Source organism: Chenopodium album, chromosome 6 (genome assembly GCF_948465745.1).
Source record: "Chenopodium album chromosome 6, dcCheAlbu1.1, whole genome shotgun sequence".
Classification (NCBI taxonomy): domain Eukaryota; kingdom Viridiplantae; phylum Streptophyta; class Magnoliopsida; order Caryophyllales; family Amaranthaceae; genus Chenopodium; species Chenopodium album.
The window spans coordinates 21,493,485-21,520,016 of record NC_137839.1 but is presented as its reverse complement, the minus strand read 5'-3'; the positions used below and the strand labels follow the sequence as shown (position 1 = coordinate 21,520,016).

The window sequence follows — 26,532 nt, the reverse complement described above, 5'->3', positions numbered from 1 at the left end:
TATCGAATATGCTTTGAACAAGATTTGAACCTATAACCTTTTATTCATACAAGCGATAATTTACCATCTCAACCAACTTTTTTATGTTTTAAATTTCACAAAATAATATATTTCCCTTTCATTTATTAAGTAAATTAGAGGTAATATATAATTCATTTATTTTTCATAAGACAAACAAAAAGATACATATGATGTAAAAAAAAAGTGACACTCGAGGCAACGCCCGAACCACCACACACACTAACTATACAAATAGTCAAACACAATAAATAAATTACAGAATTACACAAACTAGCAATCTGGATCATCGTCTGAGGTGCACACTAGTTGTATTTTTAACTTATGATTGTTGAATTACAACGGTTATAATTTCTAAATGCATCTTGACCATTGATCAATGCATTGTGTGTCAAAACCTCCCATTCCCACGTCACTAGATAATAAATGAGGAAAGGAATCCAATGAAAGTTGGCAGTTGTCATTTAGCACTATATTTTAGTGTATTCAAACCAACACTTGAGAAACGATTATAATCTCAACTAGATTATTGGTTTAATTCTCCTTTGATTTCTCTCTCTACATTTTTTATTTTTACAACCTTTCTCCTAATAACCACCCCAAATTGTTAATGGCTAAGGATAATTAAAGGTGGGCAACGGGTCGTGCTGTGCCGCAGTGGTGGGCGTGTTGTGCCGTGTCGTGCCTAAATTTAACACTCTCCAGCCCACGGCACGGCCCATGTGCATGGCGGGCCGTGCTGTACCGAACTGCGGGCCAAACCGTGCCAATTTTATATATATATATATATATAATAAATATAAATAAAAAACGATATATATATATATATTTTTTTTTTAGTACAACTTAATTTTATATAAATGATGTTATTAATTTATGTTTATGTCAATATTAATATATTTTGTTTTGAACAACTTTATTTTAATCAAGGTTATATAAATTGTTTATCTAATTATGTTTAAGTTTATATAAATAATTTTATTAATTTAGCAAAAAAACAACAATACATATAATAATAATAAAATAAAATAAAAAAACAAGTGTCGTGTCCGGCCGTGCCGGCGTGCCGACCCACGGGTTGGCCACTGTGCCTCGTGCCGTGCTGATTCCCAGATTTGTGTTCACGGCACGGCCCACGACCACCATGCCGTGCCGGAATCATGCCGACACGGCCCGTGCCCATCTTTAAGAATACTCTTAGATTCGTACTTCGTAATAATGTATTTTTATCAACATAAAAATTTTAAATGTTTTGCTGTACAAAATTAGAAATATTAATGTTTTAAGATACTAAGATGTATCTTAAAAAATAAAAAAAAATAAAAAAAAAATAAAAAAAAATAGGGATAGAAATAGTAGTATTACTATGAGACAATTCTGTTGAGTAAGACAAATTTTGATACATGGTGTTATTGGTGGAAATAAAATGAAACGTAATAAAACGGCTTGGATAGATTTCCTTGTACCAGTTAGTAATCATCACATTTCACACTCTGAAAACAAAGATTCTACAAGACTATAACAATAGTCACCACAGGTCTACAAGTATAAAAGTGTGTAAAAGAGTTTCTATACACGAAGTATACAAAAAGGGTTGTCATTTCACAGCTACAGCAAATCAGTAAGAGCTTTGTACAAGTGACTCTAGGCTTTTGACCTACTTCTAGTCTCCATGCGATTTAGCCACTTCTTTCTGTACCTCCAAGCGACTTGAATCGTTGTTGCAGCTTGGCATCTATAGTACGGGGATTCATACCTGAAAATAAGAAGGCGTTATGCTAAACTCATGCTAATAACCAAGGCAGCATTAATTCCTGACTTTCGTTGTGTGTGTGGATGGGGAGAAAGTAGGAAGCCTTAAGGAGCAGTAATTTCTAGAAATGAAACCAAACGATGAAAACACACAATGACAAACTCGAAAGGGAGGTCATCACACCAAATTCTTCTACTATTATAATTCTATGGCACTCTAGACAACTCACCAAGATACCAACAGGCAAAATAGCATCAATCACAAGATAATAACTACACCAACTCTCTTCCTGCGAACTACTCGCATCACACTTAAAACAACAACTCTCAACAATCACATCACACTTGAGCAAAATATCATCAATCACAAGATAACAACTACTATAAAGCTCTTATCCATGGTAATTTGCCTTTTCCAGCTAATTTTTGGGTCCCAAGAGATGGGGAATTGCCATAAAGTGTCCACACTCACTTTCGAGCTAGAATCCCATAATGGAAAAAAGAAAATTCTCTTCACAGCTCTAAATTGGAACTTTACCCATTCGAGATGAAGAAAAGCAGTGCCTAGCAAGAAGGTATAATAATAATTAAATTAACACCTGGGCAAACAGAAAGCTCGATCCTACAAACCTGAGAATTTGCTGCAAAGCAGTAGTTGGGATGTTTTAAATGTCAAGTGTTTACAGGAAGTATAAAATCTAAAAACTTTTCACTCAAACAGGTACCTATATAGAACACCCAAACCTGAGTCCTGGTAACACAGAAACCGATTTTGCAAGTAACATATTGTTCCAAAAAGGACCACTTTAGGTAGGGTAGTAGGGCCTTTGTGCTCAAAGACTAATACTTTCTCCTTTAATTTTCTTTTAGGGCGTGCTTTCTCTTCTCCTCAGCAATGAAACTGCATCTCCAATTTGTAAACAAAAATTTGGACATTGTCTTCATTGTCAACCTCACCTAATCACTAAACGGCATTATTATCCTAAAAAATTTATGATATTAATTTAGCATGTGAACAATTGGTCCCAGCTCTTTGTTATGCCCAAATTTCAAAAGGAGGTGGAGTCTTGCTGCATAATGTTTCTCGGGATGAATAGCAATGAAGCTCCTAAGAAAAGCTTCAGTCTCTTTGAACACAGTTAGTATGCCTTTACTGCACAAAGTTTATATACGAAGAATCTCTATCTATGAGAGAATGAATCCACTGTTATTATGAGAAGAGATCTACAGTCTACTGAAGGAAACTTGCAAGTCCTAGATGATGAGAATGATTTTGGGTTGTCTATCCAATATTGATGATATTGGTGGTCGGACCTGTCAACAAGCTGGCTAGGGATCTTTATTAAGTATCTCTATCCTGCTGAACAGGAGTAGTTATCTTAAGTAACCTGGAAGAGGCTTATGTGCAATAACAAAAGCTAGTCCAAAGAGTTTATTAATCCAATGGCCTGTTCAAAACAACTGCTACTACTGACAGACTCTTGCAGTGCAATAACGTAGCTTGTGATTACACTTGTTCTCTTTGTGGGGCACTTATTTTTTTTTGGCAAAATCTTGTCATGCTGGTATTTGGCATCGGGTGTTATCTCTACCTAAATTTGCTAGACCAATTCAAAGTTTTTCTGAAGTTGCTATAGCAACCAAAGCCTGCAGAAAATAAATTGTTCTTTTTCAGATTGTTTTTTCTGAAACTATAAACTTTAGAGTGCTTTTTCAGATGGTGTGGTCTGGTGCTGAGTTTATTGGCTGCTGATTATAGTCTAGCTTTGATTTTTTCTTCATTTAGTATATGCCTTAGAGAAGCTTTTGTTCAGTTTTGACCTGAGCACATGTAAAGCTTCTTCCCCACCTTTATTCTACACAAGTGAGGGGGAGAGAATTTAAATAAAAATAATTTTGTTGTACAAAATACAGACATGTTATTCTAAAAAGAGCTCATGGACTTCAAGTTGACATGATAAGGGAATATATGCCTCAGAGCAATTATTTCGTACTTAATTAGCATTTCTCACATAAATATTTAAAACTAACATACCCAGGCATTGAACATAGTTTGTAACAAAGCCAACTTTGCTAATTACGTACTCATCAAGAAAAAAGTATTGATGTAAACAAACCTTATAGCTCCCTGGATTCTTGGATTTCGCAAGATTCTTGGAAACAAACTTGTGACTTCTTCAAGATCCCGAACTCTGAGTATAAAAGCTTCAACATTTGTTAAACATCTTGCAGTCCTGTTGCTCCTTAACCACTGTCCATATATCCTACCTTTCTTGCCATCTAAAACAAAATTCAATTGACATACAGATTATTAGTAGGTTCAAAAAAGGAAAGAAAAAAAAAAAAAACCTTATGGTGATTTTATCACCACATAGAGCAAGAGTTAAAATGTGAGACATTTGTAAATATTTCTTCAAGTGCATTGAGTACTAAAAGTCAAAAGCAATAAAGCCCGAGAACCAGAATAAATACAGTTCGGTAGCATTGAAATATGTTTAAAAGTAGGTGGAACAAAGTGAGTAACATTAGAAAAGAAAATGAGTAGTCACACACCAATTGATGTTGAAGATTAAAGTGTAAAATACACAATACTCAAGACCTCCCCCTCCCCCCAGACACAACCAAAAAAAAAAAGTCTCCACAAACTATTCTTCCTACTTATTGTGGACCTACCCTGCCAAGGAATATGAATGAAGTAGTGTATGTGCTTACTTGTTCTTACTTTTTTTAATAAGGGGAAAAAAAAAAAAAAAAAAAAAAAAACTAGTCCTACAAAGTGAGCCAAATTGGGGTAAGATTAGTCTATCATTAACAACAATAAGGAATAAAGAAGTGCAAAAAAATTTCAAGTAACAACCCAAAACGAAAAAGTGGGAAGATATTTATGGAACAGAGGGAGTATGATGTATCGTTCCCATCGGTAAATACAACTTCATACCAGATTCGAAGTTTACAAACTAAGGATATCAAAAGAAAGGTAAGAAGATATTTCCACAATCGGGCAGGGGGAATTAAAGTAACTATGATGTCAGATAACATACTATACCAATCACCAACAAAAGAGTAAAGGTAGACCTCTATTATCTGAAGAATGCTCAAGGCACCACGTAAGAAGCTCTTCACCGCACACATCTCCTTCAGACAAGGGAACAACAATGCCATCCTCTCCAATGCTTTCCATTTTACCTCGTACAATGAATACCATCTTGTCTATAATACCTCCTTGATATAAAATTTTGCTGTCCTTGATGTATGTCTTTTGTTTAAGCCTCTCGTAAACAGCATCTAAAATAGGCTCCTTCTCATCCACCAATTTAAAAATTCGAACCTGCAGACAAATTTTTGATACAGTAGATTGTGTAAGATCTTGTTTTGTTCTACTTAAGTGAAGATAAATCAAGATTATGAATACTGATGTAAATTTCATTTGAGAAAAGGAACAAGATTTACTAATGAAATGATACTACATAAACTCTGGATATTACAAGATTTACTACTTAAGTGACAAATTGGGATAAACCTCAAAAAAATACTCACATACCAATATATTCCATGGCTGTACTGATAGACTTGGGAGTGTATAAAATCTCTACTATTCCATACCATTACATTAGTGCCTAAACATTGCTCTAGGTCAAAGAAGATGCCAAAATTGTGTAGCCTTATTTTCACTATGACCTGGTTGCATACATAGTCCATGTAAGATATATATAGGCATAATCCTTTTGGTTATTTTTATCCTAATTTTTGCTAAATGTATTTGATTATTTCACCAAATAAGGATAAGAAGAAAAAATAAAATAAAAGAGGATGATTTTATAAAGGACCTAAACCCAAAATCCTAAGTTTTTTTGACCCACTTTGCATAAAATTTCAAAATGGCTGCAATTAGATATAAACAATAGTCATCTTATAGGTACAACATTAGAGAGGTTGTTATCGCTTATCTAACCCAGATCCACTTACGTGACTTATCCCTTCAACTAAATAATAAGTAAACAACAAACTACAGAGAATTTCATGTAGTCCACAGTAATCCAAAGTTGAAAACTTTCTTTACAAACAAGACATATGTGCTTCATTAGCACATCCAACATCAAACTAGGTTCTATACGTTACCTTGAAAGTTTGCAATTCTTAGATGCAAGTATTTACGTGAGGAAGTATTTATATAAAAGACATGTTAACACAAGTGTGTCTAGTTTTAGGACACTGTCCCTTACCTAGAGCAGTCGATTCAGGTAATCGGGTCGGGTTTGAGATGGGTCAATGTGGGTCGGGTCAACTAGGGTCGGGTGAATATCATTTCCTTTGCGGGTCGGGTTCGGTTGGGTTGATGTGGGTCGGGTCATATTGAATCATACATCCTATCGGGTTTGGGTTGAGATCAGATTGGGTTAATAACAAATCGGGTTGAATTTGGGTCGGATTAACAACAGGTCGGGTTAAATTCGGGTTTCAACAGGTTATAACGGGTTATAGTCATTCTCGGGTTCAAGTCATCTTAAAGTTGGGTTATGTCTGGTCGGGTCTCAAAAACCTAGGTTAACTCGTGTCTCGAGTTGGTTTTAGGTTGGTTCAAACACGTCAGGTCATGATCGGGTTCAATTTAAATAGAAATATTCTAACACTTTACTATTGAACTTCTCATGGTAACTCGTTGGCACAAGCACATATCGGACACAAATTGTCATTAAATTTATATAATATTATCTTATATTCTTATTTGCACAACAAACATCATATTCTTAGTAGGTAACTATATAACTATATATGAATAAGGTGGTCATGATAAATTTGAGGTGATTTGAAATCAGGTTAGGTCAATAACAGGTTAAGTGTGAGTTTGAGATGGGCCAGAAACATGTCGATTTGAATTTGGTCGGGTCAATAACAAGTCGAGTTGAATTTAGGTTAGGTTAGTTACACGTCGGATTAAATTCAGGGTTTAACGGGTTAAAATAGGTTTGGGGCAAACTCAGTTCAAGTTAGGTTTGATTTAGGTTAATAATTTACAGGTTATATTCACGTTGGGTCATCTCTAAGTCGGATCATGATCGGGTTCGGGTCTCAAATACTCGGTTAACTCTGGTCTAGGGTATGTTTCAGGTGGGGTCATATTAGATTCGGGTCACCATTTTCTCGAATTTAAACAAGTTGGGTCATAATCGGGCACGTGTAAATTCTTCGGCTCGAGTCAGCTTTTGACAACTCTATCCCTACCTCCCCATGTCTTCTATACAAATTCCAAGTTTCCAACGGATATGTACGTGTACTATAACCTTAGTTTTAAAAGGCGCAAGACACACCAAGGCGCAAATGGTCCTTGCAGCCTAGGCGCGAGGCGCAAGGCAAAGGCGCACGCCTTTTGTAAGCAAGGCGCATGTATTTATATATTTATTTCAAATTATCTTTTACTTTAATTGTACTTAATGACAATTAAAAAGATTCATAATAAATTACATAATGATATACGTAAAACTAAGGTCGTCTAAATTTGAAAAAATGTCCATCATTCTTCAATTATAGCTTAAATCTTAGTTATTTACCTTGACCGTAAGTGACTGAGCCTCGCCTAGCTAAAGCCAAATTCCCATGGAGCGAGGCGCGCTCGCGCGCTTCTTAGAAACCAAGACTATAACTCGTACCCTTGTGTGAGTAACATAGGGTCTAAAGAGCTAATAATGCCTTATCATTTTCAAATCTTGCACATACAAACTTGAAGTGTTGCTTTAGACAGTGAAGAATTTGGAGGAAATGGAGGGATTAGAAAAATTGTAATACATCCCACTTCATAACCCTACTATTTCTCTCTTTTGTTTATGATTTACAACGCTTCGATCATGCACTCAAGAGCATGATGCATATCATGCACCCAAAAGATCACAATTCAAAGTTAAAGAATACATTTTTTTTAAAATGTGTTGCAATATTTAGATATGTATGTCATTACGGAAGCAAGATGAGCAACTTGCACTCGCGTGTAGCACCTAAATTGCATGTGATTTGGATTACAAATACATGAGATCAATCAAAACTTTGAAGGTGGACCCTTCTTTACCCATCCCTTTAGTATGCTCCAGAGTTGCTAGACGAGAAGGTAAGTAATAAAAGATAAGAAGGGTTACGTATTTAGAAAATATGTTGATACCTCCGAATAATGCCCTGTCTCTCTCTCTCTATTCCCCTCCCTCCCTCCCCCCCCCCCCCCCTCCCTCCCCCCCCCCCCCCCCTCCCCTCTCTCTCTTTCTCTCTCCATTTCTTTATAAGTTAAAAGATGTAAAACAAAAGAATAGGGGTTACTTGAATAAACTTTCTTTCTCTCTCTCCATTTCTTTATAAGTTAACAGATGTAAACAAAAGAATAGGGTTATTTGAATGAACAAATGTATTAGTTTTTAAATAAATTGATATTACTCATATAATGAATTTGGGTTACTTTTACGGACAAAATGGGGTACTTTTATGAATAAATTGGGTTTCTCGCACGAATCAGCATGGTATAAAAATGCGGCCATTACGTTGTGAACTGATCGATTTGTAACATATTTCGAATTTACCGATCCGATATTTACCGTTTTAGCACGACATTTTTCAAAAGGCTGAGATTTTGGCCGATACAGCCGATACGAAATTAATCTTGTCCGCATCGAACATTATTGACTTAAAATACAGTTAATTTCTAGAAGAATTACTCATTTTGTAGATAAAAAAAACAAGGAGAAACTCCATTGAAACTGATGAGTTTCTTAGATTAAAACCAAAGAGAGACAGAGAGAGTAAATAGGAGGTCAGCTGTAACAAGGTATCACATGTAAGTTGAAGTAATGGGTTTGGTAGGCTGTATTTATTTATTTATTTAATATTTTATTTTATTATAGAGTAATATAAGTTGGTTGACAATAATGGGCCAATGGTCACTTGCTATGATAGGTGGCCTTTTATTTTTTAAATTGTTGTGAATGAATAAACAAAAAACAAACAATCTTAAGACTATTAGGAGTAATACGGACTTATGGTTTTGGTTTAAAGGTCATAAAGTACGGAGTATAATAATTTACTGTAAAACCCGTATAAAATAAATTAAAAATCCTAGATTATAACATTTGGATTAATAAATTTTAAATAAAATTCTACCGCCACAACCACGACCCGGTCCACGATCAACACATCAATACAGTTACCGTGATACCACAACCGTTCCCGCAATTGCAACTGAGACCACATTTTTATACTAGCGAATGTGTACAAATTATTTTTATAAATTAATGTGGCCACACCGTGTGATGGGCACCACACAAGATATACCATTATCTCAAACTGATTAGAATAAAATAAAATAAATAGATGCTCTTTGAAAAAAATAGTAGGAAAGTTGAGAAACATGAGAAATTCTACACTTCCTACCTTTATAAGATCTATTCCATCAACAGTAACATATCTTACCTTTTCAACAAACTTAAAGAGGTGGCGTCTTATTTCTCTTTGAACATCTTCCGGAAGATTTTCCATCAACATCTCCTCATTTACACCCCTAGTGGCAGCCCAATTGTAACGTTCTGCTTCTATGATTTTTCTGCAGTAAAGAAATCCTGAATTAGTTGACTGCAGGTAGCACAACCAACCTTTTATTGTGTGTCAGTACTAGCAATTTGATAATAATATCAGTGCATATATATCATCGACATTCTCCATATTTCTCCTTTCTTCTACACCATCCAAACATCTAGTAAAAATTATAAAATGTCCATAAGCTCGAAGTGATTGTAAATTTTTGACTTGTAAAAAGCAAGGTTGTTGGATCACATGCCAGGATGGACATACATGTTTAACATACAATACATTTTGTTTGTTTGTGTCAAGTACATCTTTTCCATGAAATATTTATTCCCGTTTTAGCATATTCGATCAAAATGTTTTTTTGGTTTCTCTATACAAAAAGATCGAAAGAGAGGAAATGGTGTTTAAAGAGATGCAACCAATCGTGACCATTGACTTAACAGGCAATTGCACAGCTACGAAAGCTGAACTTCAGTAGGCAACTAAGGTCTTGAAAATTTTCTTTGTATTTTCTTTTTCCCCTATAGGCGGATTGAATTGATTTGTATATATCTTTTTTTTTTTTTTTTTTTTTTTTTTGACAAAATTTGTGTATATCTTGAGATTCAGTTTAGGTATTAGGGAATTTTTTCCTGAAATCCACTACTCGCATCTATAAATTCCTATAGTAGTAATTGTTACTTAGCCTCTTCCATCTACTAGTAATGATCATAAATACCGGTTTTAATTTTTTGTTGCATATTCATGAATCATGATAATTTATTTCAATTACAGGTAAAATTTATTGGGTGGATAAAAAATTGCATGACCAAAAAGAGAACTTAATTTATTGGATTGTGGATTCATTGTATATGACACTTGAAATTAGTATTATAAATGTTATATGCGTTTTATTGAAATAATTATGCCTTAAGTAAATCTTTATAAAAAAATAAATTGAAAAAAAAAACCATTAAATTTTTTGCTATCTTGATAATATGAATAGTTCTTACTGGTTCACCTGTTAAGCTGTTAACTACCTAACAACCACCAAATTGACAGAAACTTCGTAAAATTAACAGTGTGGTGGTAACCCATAGAATAGACTATATCGAAAACTTACTTTTAACTGAATATTACCCATAAAAATACCCTATAATTTACTTTTAATCTTTGATAGCCAAGTACTCCATATGAAACATTCAGTTTCACCCTTTAATATTACCCATAAAACACCCTATAATACCTATGAGATAAAGACATTCGACATAAGCTCAAAAATCTTCTCCAGCAACCTAAGTAATGTAATTTTTTTTTGACAGTAGTCATATTGCGGAGAGATAGTACAAACCTTGACAAGCTTCTTCCACAAGAAAAGTTTACTCTTTTCTATCTCTTCAAAGTTCAAACGTCAAGTTATGAGTAAAGTAAGAATACCTTCTTAAGTTCTGAGGCAAACGGCGATGGCTCATCCACTGCTCAACATCACGCCTTCTTAGTGACATCTCCAACCTTCTGTAAGAAGAATTACATAAAAGGTAAACTAAAGTAAAATTGGAATCACCAGTCATGTTTTAAGCATGTTTAAGACTCACTTGAAAAATAAATCTAGATCAAAGTAGCTATTATTGTCTTTTCTAAGCTCCAAAGGACCCCAATTCCCTAATGTTCTCATCATATTCATGGCTGTGGTTGAAATGTAAGTCGAGTGACAGTGTAGTATTGAGCTCAGCAATATTTCAGGGGACTGCATGAAATATGAGAAAGGAATCTAGGTCACAACAGAAATTACTATGCAACAACAGATATGTGCAACTCAATTTAATATAACTTTCCATAGGGATTGACCGGTTCAACAATAAGCATTGCTGCAGGAAAAAGTTTGCCAATTTGCATCATTATAAACAGTTGCATCCTAAGCATGTATAGACGTATATTACATGCCTATGACCATCTTACAACATTCAAAGGGCCAAACCGAAAACATCCATGTGCATAAACAAAATATATATATATATATATCAAAAGAAAGAACAGTAGTAGGAGCCAAGGGAATATTGTAAGCTTACCTACGGCCAAGAGACTGTAAGAAGTTCTGCATATTTCCAATCAGTAAAGCGAAGAGTAGTAAACCAAGCCCAATAATAGCCATGGTAAAAAGAACCTCCCAAACAAAGTAGCTTGGTTCAAGATTCCCAGCCAGAGTACTGATTTGCTGCATAACCCCACATGCTAATCAATTTCAGCCTTTGATAATGTTGTGAGTGTTGACTTTCCAATAGCAGCATAATCATATTGTAGAGAATCAAGCTAACGAAAGTACAGTAGGAAATCTGAGTTCATAACTCCATTCTCTTATTGTGCCAAAGTAATTATATAGAGCATATTAGAAACTCACAGAAAAAACTTTAAATAGAATGCGGAAGTACTTGTTAAAAACAAAAATACATAGTTCATTTGACATAAGCTTCAAAGTTATGCATTCCACAAAATGGAAAAAAACGTGTACCTAGCCCCCCTAGGTCAGTGGAACTTCTAACGAAACCTCCTACAACTAATAAACAGTGTTAGCCAGTTTGCAAAAAAATTTAAATCTAATTCCATTCAAAGGTATATGCATGCATGCATAACTGCGTTCATGACAAATATATGAGCGTATGTATGTATGAATGCATGCATGCATGCATGGCTATAGTATATATACACAGGTTGTATGTGTATACAGAATATCACTGAAGGAAGATATGACAATGAGAGAATTCAAACACGTAATCAAGCATGACACCTTTAGAGGTAATGTTGGCACTAGGCAAGAAGAAAAGAGCTAATAGACATGAGGTGACAAAAAAATTATGTGTTCACTAGCCTTCCACAACAAACGTTCATTGGTCTCTACAGAAATCATTACAGCATGCAAATATTACACACCAAACCATTAAACATACATCTTCGCATTTAGCTTAAGATGAGTAAAGATTATTCCCACCAATCAAGTTTAATTTATTTAGTTTCACTGGGGAAATAATAGCCTTTGTCATCTTTTGACAATACCTGGTGAGGGCATGAGAAAGAGAGAGAGTAGAGGAGAGGAGATGAATAATAATGGAGCATGAACATAAACAAACATGTCTTATGGCTAACAATTGATGCAACGATAGGATGATGGTGAAGATGTGCATCAAGGATTATTGGGACCAAACTAGTTGAGGACCAATCCACAGTTCACCAGCAGTTTGATACTAATCCAATTTATACCTTCAAGTTTTTAGCAGCAGAGATAATGCAAAAGAAAATTTAAAAATATAAAACAAAATAAATAAATAAATAACAATATATATATATATATATATATATATATATATATATATATATACATATTAAATAAGAAAAAAAAAAAAGGAACATCAGAATTCAGGATGCCTATAATGTTCATGGTTCCATTATTCTCATTAATAAATGAAAAAAAAGCAGTGAATCACACACTTTGTGAGAATTACATACCTGGAATCCCCAGAACAAGGAATATATATATCTGCTCACAACTTTGCGATATGTAAGGTTCACTGCTTTTGCATATATCCCATAATCAAAAGAACCATCTGAGCTGACAAAACAATCAAGAGCATTTGTATTATTGGTCCAGTTAGGCCACTCTGAATTCCATGCATGCTGCTTTGGATTCGAATATCCACAATCAATGAACTTCATACATGATGAACTATTTCCAGTACGGTGACAAGCATCTCGCAGGCATTGATTCACTCTCTGTAACAAGGGAAGAAGAAAAGTAGTTGGAATTTGTCAATACTCAATACATTAACCAATTAATTAATCTATACCTAATGTACAAAAATTCAAACCCAAAATTATGTGCCATGCGCTCATGAATTCCCACGTGTTTCTTTATAATTTTGAGAAAAAAAAATTAAAGGGGTAAATGGGTAATGAAGATCATTAATATATGTTCCAACTTTTTTTTTCCTCATAATTCATACTCTTCCCACTTCCCTTCCTTTTCTCCTTCTCTTACTATGTTATAGTCTTTCTCCATCTCTTCCTTCTATTAATATAAATCAAGAATTGAGTGGTCACGAGAATAGTTAAACAAAAGCTATGATAACAGAAAATTGGTTTATCTCTATTTTCATAAACCAACTCTGCATGTGCATGTCACTTAGTGCCATTCACTACCGGTCTCAAGCTCAGATGAAGGAGGAGAAAAAGGATATAAAAGAAACTTTCCAATTACTTTTCCAAGCTAGGTTGATCCTCCTGCTGATCTAGGTTACTAGAAAAGGACTCCCAGTAAGTTTCGAATATGCATAGCAACCCCTTAATCTCAGTAGAAAATGACAAGGATTCAAGCTTTTGGCTGTCAAATCAGCAAATTTGGGGATTGACTTTCTATTTCGAATACATTTACCTTCCAATTAGAATTTCAGATCTGATTTCAAGGGGTAAGCATAGAAATCCTCTTCAGTTAATTCATTCTCTGCTTAATGTAGTGTTTGGAGTTTTATAGTTTCCTTGTGTTAGATTCAGTTGTTATCCGCAGTTTTCTTGGCAATCTTGTATCTTGCTAGAGGAGATCTATTGGTTGAGGTTGTTGGTTGTAGTTGCATGACCATTCCTCAAGGTTGGATGTTTCTTCGATATGCTCAAGCTTTGGCAATAATTGGGATTTAAGGAAATGTCCAATCCCTGTTGAGCATGGGTTTGTCTGTATTAACTCCAAATCTAGGTGTTTAAAAGTTGGTGGTTTCTTGTGAAGAAAAACTCACGTGTCATGGTTCTTCGAGGTCATGGTTCTGAAGTTAGAAGTGCCTCAGTTGGTACTAAGTACTTCAGGACGATAAATGATAAGAAAAGTGAAAAGTGGGAGCCAGTATTTACAAGGTCCTCTAGTTAAGCAATACTTATCAACATTTGTTTTAAAGGAGGACTGGTTCTGTGGTCAATGATTGAGTTCCCTTGATATTAATCGGATTAGTGAAAGAACACATACCCAGCTTAGGTTGGCAATGATGAATTAAATCATTGCTTTAAAAATTGTCTTTTTGAAGGAGACTCCTCAAATGAAATGTTTTAGGATTATTTCTCTAACGAAGTTGAGTCCCATCCTCAACCCAAGAGAGACCACAAGTACTAGTTCAAGAGGGTATTAAGTCACATTTATGTGACTCAAATTGTTTAAAGCCAAGAATCCCAAGTGATTAAACTTTCATAAGGTTCATGGAATTGCTCATTTTGTGAGCATCAAGTCTTGCCCACAAGGTTATCGCAATCAGACCATGGTGTTTGTTTCCTTTCATTACCTCCATTAATAGTCTCATCCCGTAGGTATACAAGGATTCCAGGTCAAATCTCCTACTCTCAAGTTTTTACTCGCAACGTTTCACGTTTGCCAAGCATAATTTAAACCCTTAATTTTGCAAAAATTCATATTGTGAAAATATAAATTGAGACTAATATTACAAGATCTCATATGACTAGATTTTGCAACAGATAAATCAATAAAGCTGGTCAAATGATAAAATGTGAAAAGTGCAGTTTCCAAACATTGCAAGTAGATGAGAATGGAGGAAGTAGTTGTTGAGTGTTTGGAAAAGCAATGGTGGGGATAGTGTTTAGTGGTGGAGGTAGCTTCTATCAAATGCTAATATCATTAGCTTTTAAATGATAAAGTAGTAGCTAATATTCTTTCTACAATATAGGAACAAAAATATCTAACAGCACAACATCTAATTTACCAAACACTCATGCTTATATTATCTACCTTCTCAGCTAACATATCTTCTTGTTGACGGTTAACAATTATTCCCACAGCTAACACAACTACTACAACCACTTACAGCTACCCCTACAGCTATGTTTTGCAAACAGGGCCTAATATAACTCTAGCTTTGTATTAACTTTCCTCTATTATTCAAAGTACTTATCATGACTTCAAGAGCTTAGATAGGAGACATTCATTCAAAAAAAACCTAGAGAAGAGACATGCAATAAATGGTATAAAATTAAATATGCTAGGGCTAACAATCCTCACTAACCTGTAAACCGAAAAGATACCAACATGAGCCCACCACATGTCCAGATAAAACAAACGTGAGCAGATTAATCACAAAATTTTCCCATGCTGACTCAAATACGAAGCCAATGGGTGATTGTCCAACTAACAAAGGTAGAAACCTATACAATCTTGGTATATACTGAACAAGAATTGCAAAACGGAGGAGATTCTTGGCATAATTTGCACCAGATGAACCCAAGTATGTAGGCAATATAAACAATATTATAATCTGCAAGGAAGGTAAAACAATAAACTAGTCAAAACAAGAAGTTGGAAAATCACCAAACAAAGAGCGAGTATCTCTAATTTGTGTACTTCCACATGAATTAAATGAAAATACAAGATATATTCCACGTGTTTGCATATACATGCACACATGTATATTAATACTCAGCGCCCTCTACTGATTCCTAATATACATGAACTATATATTAAATCTTTAGTACAGTAATCCCTATGTGATTTGGACATAGTCACATTATCTATCATTCTAGGAAACACAATCTTTATAATCGTGGATAACCTTCCAATAAATTATTGATTTTATTTTCTGCTTATGTGATGCAAAAGTCACTCTTTTAAAATAAATTCAGGAAAGCAGGTATAGAAGATTGTGTATAGCATGTGGATAATGTAAAAAATAATACTAATTTGGCAAATTGTCAAAAATTCACACTTTAACACAAGATAATACAAAGTACAAACAATCTATTTTTCCTAAAATGTAACTGTGCTAATGCATGGGATAAACGAGAAAGCTATATAGTTTCTCCATGTACATGTAGCAAATATATCAAACTTGCAAGGAAACAAATATTGGAAGTTAAAGGAATTTATAATTTATTTATTTTTCTTAAAAAACAAAAAAAAAATTAGAACACAAAAATTGAAGATTAAGATGGTAAAATGTATTGGGAAAATGACATTCTTATTGTTATACAAGACGTATTTATGATTATCATCAAAGATAATATTCTTTAATAAAATTTATTAAATTGAACAGCAAATGAGAAGAAAAGAGATCATGGGATATTTGTAAAATTAATTAAAATAGATATATACATAAAATTAGAATAAAAATAAGGGATAAGAATTCATAGGTATGACACGTGGCATATTAACATGTAAAATTCTCTTTTTAAAAATATTATTCCCTCCATCTTATAATAACTAAACACGTTTGCCTATTCATATATTAACTTTCACTATAATTTCTTACTAAGCAGTTAATACAAATTTCATTGTGAAATATTGTTTTTGAATATTTTAATAAAGTTTTATAATAAACTTTTTTATAATTTTACTCATATTTAATTATATATATTGGTCAAACCAGAGCATTGGCATGTGTACTAAATTTAACTATGTCAATTATTTTGAGATAAAGGGAATAGTATAGATGTGGAAGTTCATTAACTTTTCAATTTTATCGTTAATAAGCTAGGAAGTCCAATTGCTAACCAATGCATCACTCAATACATAGTAGTATACTACACATATGGACAAAGGGAATGATATCCACTAAAATGTTCATTCGGTGCAGTCATTTACATGAAAATTATTGTCTCAATTTGTTTTCAATCTTCATATCAAAGTTTTCGATATTTTTATCCTAGACATTAAGTTAAGAGGAACATATATAAAATTCGTTTATCAAGAAAACTTTAGGTAGGCAAATGATCATTCTTCACTACATGTTTTGCTCTCATCCTGTGTAATTTAGCTATTTCAAATTTCATAGTTAGAAAGAATGTGATTCCTTTCTCACACTTGCTCTTTAAAAAGCTTGCTAACAATTTGTAAATTTTGGATTCCTACTATATTAATGGCTTTTATTAAAAAAAAAAAAAAAAAAAAAAAAAAAAAAAAAAAAAGGGGGCAGTGAGTCCAAGCAATAGAAGTAACCAACAGCAACATGCAACAAGATTCCTGTTACTTTAGTCAACGTAGGCAAGACAAGTTAATCATGCCTTTAGAATGGCATGGCTTACAGATAGCTTTGAAGCCGCTTGCATATGCTATACAATGACTCATGGAGTCATGAAGTGCTTGATGGGATCCAGAGTGACCAAAGCACCAAGGTCTTAGATCGTGCAAAAGCATTTGATGCCTAAGCATGAGTTTCTAGGATGAATCATGCATCTGCATAGGAGATCGATGCAAGCTATTTAATATAGCTAACAATATGAATGAGTGATGCGCTTATAATATGATGAGCTTAATAGAGTAGGCCCTAAATTAAAGGCCTTTTTAAGATCATATTAGGTCTAGATATGCACTGCAATCAACCGGATCGAACCACAACCTCAGGCTATTCGGGTCTATGGAAGAAGGAAGAGACAGCAAGGCAGCATTGGGGGACAAGGTCTGTAACAGGGCAGCAAGGAGAATCAACAAAGAGAATGAGGCCAAAAGTTATTAATGAAGCACTTTGGAGAGTGGTAGCTGATGTTCTGTTTTCTGAAGGCCACCATGGCAGAACAAGACAAGAGTCTTTACTATTAGGGTACATGGATATGGATGAATGCTTGGTAGAAAAAGAAGTAGCAATGAAACAGTAGTATGCAAGAGATTTGTGAGAATGGCTGTAGAGTAGAAGTAGCTTTAATCTTCCTTAAGAGTTATAGCCTTAAGCTATATTCCTTGTAACCGTTAGTTTCAAATAGCCATTAATCAAATATCCAAGCTTTCATCTACTTACATCCTAGTTCTAGAATATTAATCTCTGAAATTCCTAGTCTATAGCATGCACTTATAATATCAATGATCTTGATAGAGTAGGCCCTAAAATTAAGTGAGAAACACACACATTTCTGAAAAGAACAAGTTACACAATCACGTGTCATATAACTAGCCTTCTTCTTAACAAAGGGGCACATAATCATGTACCATGAGTCACATGACTGTGTAGTCTCCAACATCATTTTTTTTTGGTGTTAGAGAGCCACAAGGGCGGGGGTGAGAATCGGGAGGATATAGAGAGGAAGATATTCTAGAGCTTTGCACATTAGGATATCCTTTCACCGGTATTATTGGGGAAAAGAATGCTAGTAAATTACAAGGGTAAAGTTATTTTGGCATTACTGTGTCAACATCACTGCACACTAAATTTTACTTCCTCTACTCTTATGATATCCATTCAGAACAAATACTTCTTGTTCTTAAAATACAATGCAATAAGCACCGGAAAAAAAAAAAAAAACACAGCATGATTCCACAATGATTCTCCAGAAAATTAAATAAAATTAAAAAAAAAGGACAGTATCCGTATAGTAAGCAATCCGTGTTACATATTTCTAGTACAAGGAAGACTAATTTCATTTTTTACTCAGCAAGGCCAAAGCACACTGCTTAGTTGTAATTAACCACATTAGCATGCAAGGAGAGGGGGGAAGGGGGGTGGGGGGGAACCTTACTTGAGGAATGGGCAACGCGGCAAAAAAGTCAATAAAAAAATATCCAGTCACATAATGACGGGCAATTTTGCTTGGCTGATCAACTAAGACTCCAGTACCAACCACCATAGATTCAGGAGCAACATAAGCCAACCGAAACTGTCATTAAACTACAGCAAGTCAGAATTTCAATATGGGAAGATCAATAGATTAAACAATAAACAAAACACCCAGTAATGTAGCTAGAATTGATTAAAAAATATATATTTATATAAAAAAAAAAAGGACACCAAGCCTATCACATTCATTTAAGCAAACGCACCCCTTTTTCAAGTTATTTGTAATTATTATGGATTCTTCACAGTGATGGCGGAATCAAAGGCTTTGCTCCCTAAACAAAGTTCCAAGTCCCAATACTATGCTTTTCAAGTTGTGCTTTTCTTCAGCTTAATTGTTTGGACATTTCAACCATCATGATAGTGATCCTGTAAAGTTGTCAGTGGCAGAATTCTGACTTGTGGATAATTTTGCTAATTGGAATTCATTAGGGTCATACTCACAAACATGAGCACCTCCCAAAATTCATGTTGAAAATGCCTCATGAGGAAACATATTCTTAAAGAATGATAAAATAATGATATGGAGAACACTCAATGCAATACATGTAGTTCCATTTTACTAAAAATATTAAAGTATAAACCATGGGCTACTATAGTAATATATTATCTACTAGCAAATAAAAAGGACATAGAAATTGTTGACTATTTATTGACTTATACTCAGCATGAACATGTTTTCACCAAGTCACATCCCATGATAAACAACCGCAAACAAAATATGTTGACAATTTTGCAAGAATCTATTATATGATAACCTAAAGCAGCAAATGTTGATGATTCACATTACAATAATCTTAATCATTTATGACTTCTTAAGTATGAGAAATTGAATTATTTACCTGAAGAATGATATGTAATATGTAAATGAAGTCTGTAAGACTTCTGAAAACTACCAATGTGGTTGACACAGCCTTTTCCATGACTATGCACTTTGAATCCTATAAAAGAGAAGAATTATACCAATTATAGAAGTGCAGCATTATCAAAATCCCAAAATAGGACATAATAAACTTTTCCTTAAGACACGGTCCAATATAACTGGTATGTTGAATCAGTTGAGGTTTTACATCTCCAATAAGAAAGTAGTGCAGCAAGGAAAAAATAAGAATAAAATCACATATTTGTGAGTTGAAGAGAAAGTAGCATGCATTATGGACAAATCCAGCCTACATAGATTAACTAGGAAATCCATAGCCATCTTAACCCACAATGAAGCTAAAACCGTCACATTATCCCATGGAAAATCAAACAGGACGGTAACATCCTATCATCTATACCAAACCACCAAAAGATTGCTGTCAGTGCATTTTGCTAAAGAAACTTATTTGCCCTACCAAAACCCACAATTTAGAATTGTAACTCTCCCTTGAAGACGAAACCCAAGATAACCTCTCTTTAATATTCACTTTGAAATTAATATTGTGATATTGCTAGGAAAGCTTACTTAATTCTTAGGATAACTCCCCAAAACATTCACCAGAATCACCACATACACATACAAAAGCATTCTAGATAACAATCATGACATACTTTGAAAAGCTCACAGAAAAAGACAAGGGAAAAAAAAAATAATACTCTGCATGCACAACTCCATAAGCTTCCTTCACCTCGCACAGTCCATCCCCCCTACCTTCCCTTATGCTACAGAATCCCTCGCTCAATCAAACCCTCTTGTTTCCATTAGTAACCTGAATTTTTTCTACTTTGTATAATCCCACCAAGCAACTTATCCTCATAAAAGCCAAAATCCCATGTTCTTCCAATTAAGAATAAGCACTTGCAAATTGTATATGCAATGAACATCCGCCACTCATCCCAACTGGCTGAGTGCTAATAGAGAATTTTGATTTCATTGGAGACATATCATTATCATAACAGCCATGTGAAACCTCATTCTGCTCGAGATGTAAAACAGGCACCTTACTCATTTTGTGCACACCTTGTTGTATGTAGCAGCCATGCTTGTGCATGAAATTGAAAGTACACACTTTGATAGACATGAGATATGAAGATGGAGAAAGGAGTTGAAAGAACAAAGGGTAAAGGAAGAGAGTTACCTTTAGTACCGCTAGCACAAAGAAAAACAATGGATCAATGAAAATCGAAACAAGGCAAGAGATGACAAAAAACTTGTTCCACTTCTGTATGATTCGGGCATGAGGATTCATGACTCCAGGGAGATATGAGTACAGAAAAGAACACAATCTCTTTGCCCATCCTTTGGCATCTCCATAGAGTGCATTATGAAACTGCAAATTAAAAAAAATATTAAAAAAATTAAAAAAATAATAATAACTTACAGATTGAAAGAAAAATTGATAAAGAAGTCCTGATGTTTATAGGGAGATCATAAGCTAAATCATGCATATTTGCAGTACAGTATAAATGATAACATAACTAACCAAAAAAAAAAAGCTTGGAACTTTTCCTCAACCTATGAGAAATTACTACATTACATAAAGCTAAATGTAGACAAAGGAGGACGTGCAATTGAAGTGAAATTCAATGTGTAACAACACGCAGCCTTTCTTGTTTCGATTCCATTTCAGCAGGATGAAATCAGATATTTCACTTAATATGGAAAAATGTACTAGTAAAGGAATTTATGGAAAAAAAAATGGCTAAACTTCGCTTTTAATTTAATAGTGCAAATGAAAGACACGTCTGCATGCCTTTAAAATAAACTAGGAAGTAGCAAGGCTGTTCTAACAACATGTGCAAAAGAATATTGCCCCAAAAAAATTTACAGCAAGTAGATAAATAAATATTTACATACAAGCTTCCAGCTATCGTTGTCAACATTAGCATCCTACTCATTAACTAAAAACCATGTCTACTCTTATTCATCTTAGGGAGATAAAATATGTTAACAGGCAGTTATAGAGCACTTAACTTACTACATATATTTGACAAACATGCACCAGTCACATTGTTAACAGCCAGTATATAAAGCACATAACTGATGAAGCAAGATGTCATATAGCACTAGTATTAAGATCTCAAAACTTATGCAACTATTTATTTTTATAGTAATCTGTAGAAATAAGAATTATACATTAATATCAACCAGAGAATACAAAATATGAAGACAAACTGCTCTCAAACAGAAACTACGGAAAAATACAAAACTAAGCCACTCATATAGGTAAGGCAATTGACAGATTGAATTTGAGACAGTCTGACAATTAGAACACTTACATGTCACATCTACACAAATAGAAAAAGCATATTGTCCACATATTGAAACTGGAGGAAAGAAATTGAAATTATTAACATCCACAATTAACATATCTACATGATGTACACAGTCAAACAAATTGGTAAATCACTGTTGCAGATATTTGGATAATAATGGACTAATCAAAATCGCTCCTTAGGGCACGCTTGGATTGAGAGAGATGTATTACTAAGGTAATAAAAGTCAAACTAAGCAAAATGAAAGTGAATATAGGGAAGGAAAAGATAGTGATTAAGGAAAATTATGTAGTGATGGACCATTTTGGGGTATGAAGTGCTCATTTTGGGGTAATAGTTACACTAGGAGGAGGGTGGGTAGCTATTACCCTCAATATTAAGTAATAATTCCTCCATCTCTCTATTTTCCTCTTGGCACAACCACTTTATTTTATTTGTAAACACATTGGCTCCTACAAGAACACCTCTAATTACTTATGTTTTTTTCAAGTTTGACTTTTATTAACTCCTTAATATATTACCCCCAATCCAAGCAAGGCCTTAAAGTATTTGCATTTCCACTAATTGTGAAGTAACAGAACAATGTTGCATAACAGATTAAAATTGCTAAGTACACCTCTGTTGTTACAATGGTAAGGATACATATATTTGACCCCCACCCCACTTTGAATAAGATCTTCTTTAAAGGTATTTGGATAACATTATCATTGATTTTGAAGCTACCTATATGGCTCCTAGGATATAGTAGCACCCCAACGAGCAACAATCAACCACTAGAACACTGAAGTAATGAAGAAAGGGAAAGAACAAAGATGAGAACAATGAAAATGGGTGCAATGAGCCCAAAAATAAGTAAAGCAAGAAGCAGATTAGATGCATAAAATATTCCATGTTCATCTAGAGCTAGAATAGTATCACAAAATAGAGAAGCCATTCAAAATGATGCATTTCGAGAATACATGAGAAATCACCTTTGTATCAAATATATCAGAAGTCCTCCTAAATTTTCCCTGCGGAAGCCTGTAATTGTAATATGAGGGACAAGTTGTACAGTAAGGGTCATTGCACATTCCCAGTTGACCAGATCTCAATAGATGTTCATTTTTCTCAGGGTAACTATCATGAACCTGTTCATTCTTGATTATTCCATTATTCACAGGATACTTGTGATTCAACTGCAATTTTTTATCAGTAGATTCAGATTTGTCATCATAAGAATTTTCTGCCTTACTTCTAACATACAAAGGACCACTCATCTGTACAAATGAAGTTCTTTCACTTCTTAAAGGACCAGTATGTCCTAAAAAATTACTTTCCCGCCAAGACTCTGAAGAGCTCATACGAGCAGACATAGATGCACTTCGAGCCCGTGATGTAAAATTATAGAATGAAGAATCTTCTGGATCATCGGAAATTAGTCGAGGGTTAACAGACAACATTGGCACCTCATCCCTTTCATTTTCATTAGCATCCATATCAATGCTCCCGAACCTGCCAAATTTTAACAAAGAACGGTGCCACGTGTAAGTCATAGTCCCTCAATTACAATAGCAAGTACAGAAATTCACAATTCTACTAGAGTTGTAGAAAATTATAACTTGTTGGTGCTATGGCAGTTATTGTCCCTAAATGAACACCACCTTATTAGAAATTAAAATTGGGTGTGTGGCTGGGGGATAGACATAAAATCATATCATATATGAAGAAAGCATAGCCAGGTTGTCTCAGTGAAGACTATAGACTAACCAAAAATTGAGTACACAAGCAAATTAATCCAATGTTTTCTTTGAGAATTTTGTGACAGTTAACTTAGCCGTTTAAGAAAGATTTTTTTTAAACACATAAAAATAAGGAATAGAACCAAAACTGGTATGGTTATCTCCTAACAGTAAAGGATGTTGAGGTAGTTAAAAGCAGCTAGACACCTGGATCTATTCGGCCTCAGATCCCATCCAGGCCGCATTGTCACAGTGTCGCTGTGATATTGGTATCTGACTAATCTGAGTGACCCACCGCTTCTCTAATTGGGACAAACATGGGGCAGGAGTTGTTAAGCCAATATCAGTAAACATTATTCTGGCTATTGCCTACATGGCAACTCATCAGAAAATATCATTTCTAGTTTCGGACTAGGGCATCAGACCACATCTTTTAATTATGTGATGCCAATGTTCCACCTGTAAGCATAGTTTTGCACAGCTATGTGTGGCATTGTGGGAGTGAGTTTTCCAACCATTTTAGCTCACAAAGGTAGAGAAGTAATTCAGGGACATAATGTTTCCAGACTTTCAGTTCCAGACTCTAGGCAAGTCATTACATATGCATCAAGTCTATTATGGGTCGACTCAAATCAATTGCAGATTGGACTCCGGTCTTAGATTATTGGTATCAGTTTCTGATACTCATCAGGTCATAACCAACTCCTATGTCATAATTCGTAACCAGGTTGGGTGCAGGTCAATAACAGAAGTTTCACAGGTCGGGTCAAAAACTGACATCTCCATCACAAACGGAGTACCTTTGTGACACGGTGAAGACGTAAAAACTTACCTAAAAAAAGTTAATTACTCGTACCACTTTACAGTAATCATTATCATCGCAAACTTATTATTAGGGCTGAGCAAAAATTAGGATACCCTGATCCGGAACATGTTAGGAACCGCAGGTTCCGAATCCGAAACCTGTACAAGAGGTTCCGGTTCCGAGTAGCAAAATAGGGAACCTATTGTAATAGGTTCCACTTCAGGTTCTCAATTTTTTGGAACCGGAACGTGTAGGGTACCCTGTAATCTGATAATAGTATCACTTAAGTTCAAATTTTACACCAATTTTATACTATTTTTTTTAATTAATAAATATCAAAATTACAATTATAAATATATGCATTACAAATTTTCAATAATTACTATTGGTTTGTTTTGTTTGCGAGTTATAAACATTATATTAGTAACCATCTAGTTTTTTACACAAAAATCTGCAAAAAAAATATTAAATATATTACAAGACAGGGTACCCTAAATTGGAACCAAAACCTATAGGTTCCGGTTCCCAATTTCGAGGACATGTTCAACAGGTTTGGGTTTCGGTTCCGGTTCCCAAGCAACAGGTTCCGGTTCCGGTTCCGATTCCAAGAATTTTAACGGGTACCTTGTTATGCTTATTACTCACCAACAAGGTCTTGGTCTAATGGTTAAGATTGAGGGAATGTTTAAATCCCCACCCTTGTTTGTAATGGTCTCGTGGCTCATTCGCAATATTAAAAAAAAAAAAAAAAAAAAAAAAAATGACGTGTCTATAATTTTGAAGCACAAAAGCCCAAGAATGGTCGGGAATCTGAAATTCCGCCGGAATCGGTGACATGGCAAGAAACTTACAACAGAAGCTAACATTCTTTAAATTTTATTAATCAGAGCCAAAAAAAAAATAATAATAATAATACTCATAATAATAATAAAATAAGAAAAACAATTACGAAAATTTAGGGCGATATTAATAATTTGGATTTTTTAATGGAGACAAAATCAATACAATTACTGCAAATTGAAGAAGTCATCTGCAAGAAATAAGCAAATAAAAAAACAGAAACAACCACCAACAATAACGACAACCTAACTTCAGAAATCTTTAATTATTACATTCAACTAATTCTTCATAGCATAATTCTTCAGATTAATTAACAAAGGCAAATTCAAAAACACTACAAAAATTCAACTCAAAATTGACAACAAAATGCAGAAATCAAACATTAAAGATGAAATTAAGAAAAATAAGAGGAATTCGAGTAGAAGACCTGGAGAATTCAGCTGTTATGAAATGAAATTGAGTAGCGTCTTCTGTAACACAGTATCAACTGTATTGTGAGTTTGGTGGGTATTAAGAGAAGAAAGGAGAAGGTAATTGATGTCTTAATTGAGAATTTTAAAAAAGAAAAAATAAAGTATGAGAGTGTGACAACTTTAATAGTTTAATAGAGACTGGGCTTGACTTAAGGCTGACTATTCTATGCGTCAATTTTAACTGCCGTGGTAATCCAAATGTTGTGGACGTAACATTACTCTGTCATTAAAGACTCGTCCCCTCTACCTAGATTAGAGATAAGCTAAAATATGATCTCTAAATTTTGTTATTAGTTATATATCTGGTCCTTCGTCTTTCTTTTTTTTTTTTTTTTTTTTTTGACAGAATGTCCTTCGTCTTTCATATAAGGTAAATTGGTCTATCTATTACTCTTGTCTCGCCATCTTTAGTGGAGGGACTTTTGAGTCAGTAATGTTTAGGGAAGTCTGCTTTTTAGCGTCGAGTCAGAAAGTTTAGGGAGTGGGAGTGATGACTAAGCGAAGTTTAGGGACTAAGAGTGATGACTAAGAAAAACTTTAGGGACTTTACAATTAATGTTGAAGAATTTTTGTACAACCAAAGTAAAATTAAGCTGCTACTCTTTGTA

General features: G+C 34.3%; 1 protein-coding gene across 1 annotated transcript; it reads right to left on the bottom strand.

Annotated features, from left to right (window-relative positions):
• Positions 1–1,359: 1,359 nt before the first annotated feature.
• Positions 1,360–26,211, bottom strand: LOC145635947 (putative cyclic nucleotide-gated ion channel 20, chloroplastic). The gene is made up of 13 exons (XM_081687346.1): positions 25,879–26,211; positions 23,060–23,579; positions 20,951–21,142; positions 19,733–19,831; positions 18,796–18,933; positions 15,360–15,608; positions 12,811–13,074; positions 11,379–11,524; positions 10,747–10,824; positions 9,217–9,346; positions 4,846–5,098; positions 3,888–4,050; positions 1,360–1,774 (listed from the first exon to the last, which is right to left on the bottom strand). Exons 2-13 carry the CDS (start codon positions 23,561–23,563, stop codon positions 1,663–1,665), a joined length of 2,328 nt encoding a protein of 775 aa, XP_081543472.1. The 5' UTR covers positions 23,564–23,579; positions 25,879–26,211; the 3' UTR covers positions 1,360–1,662.
• Between the last annotated feature and the right edge of the window lie 321 nt (positions 26,212–26,532).

Coding starts and splice junctions, on each gene's coding strand:
- LOC145635947 (XM_081687346.1), bottom strand. CDS start 23,563: ATGGATGCTAATGAAAATGAAAGGGATGAGGTGCCAATGTTGTCTGTT. Junction 19,832..20,950: donor TTGTGCTAGCGGTACTAAAG/GTAACTCTCTTC, acceptor TCTCTTTTATAG/GATTCAAAGTGCATAGTCAT. Junction 5,099..9,216: donor TCTTTAAGTTTGTTGAAAAG/GTAAGATATGTT, acceptor ATTTGTCTGCAG/GTTCGAATTTTTAAATTGGT.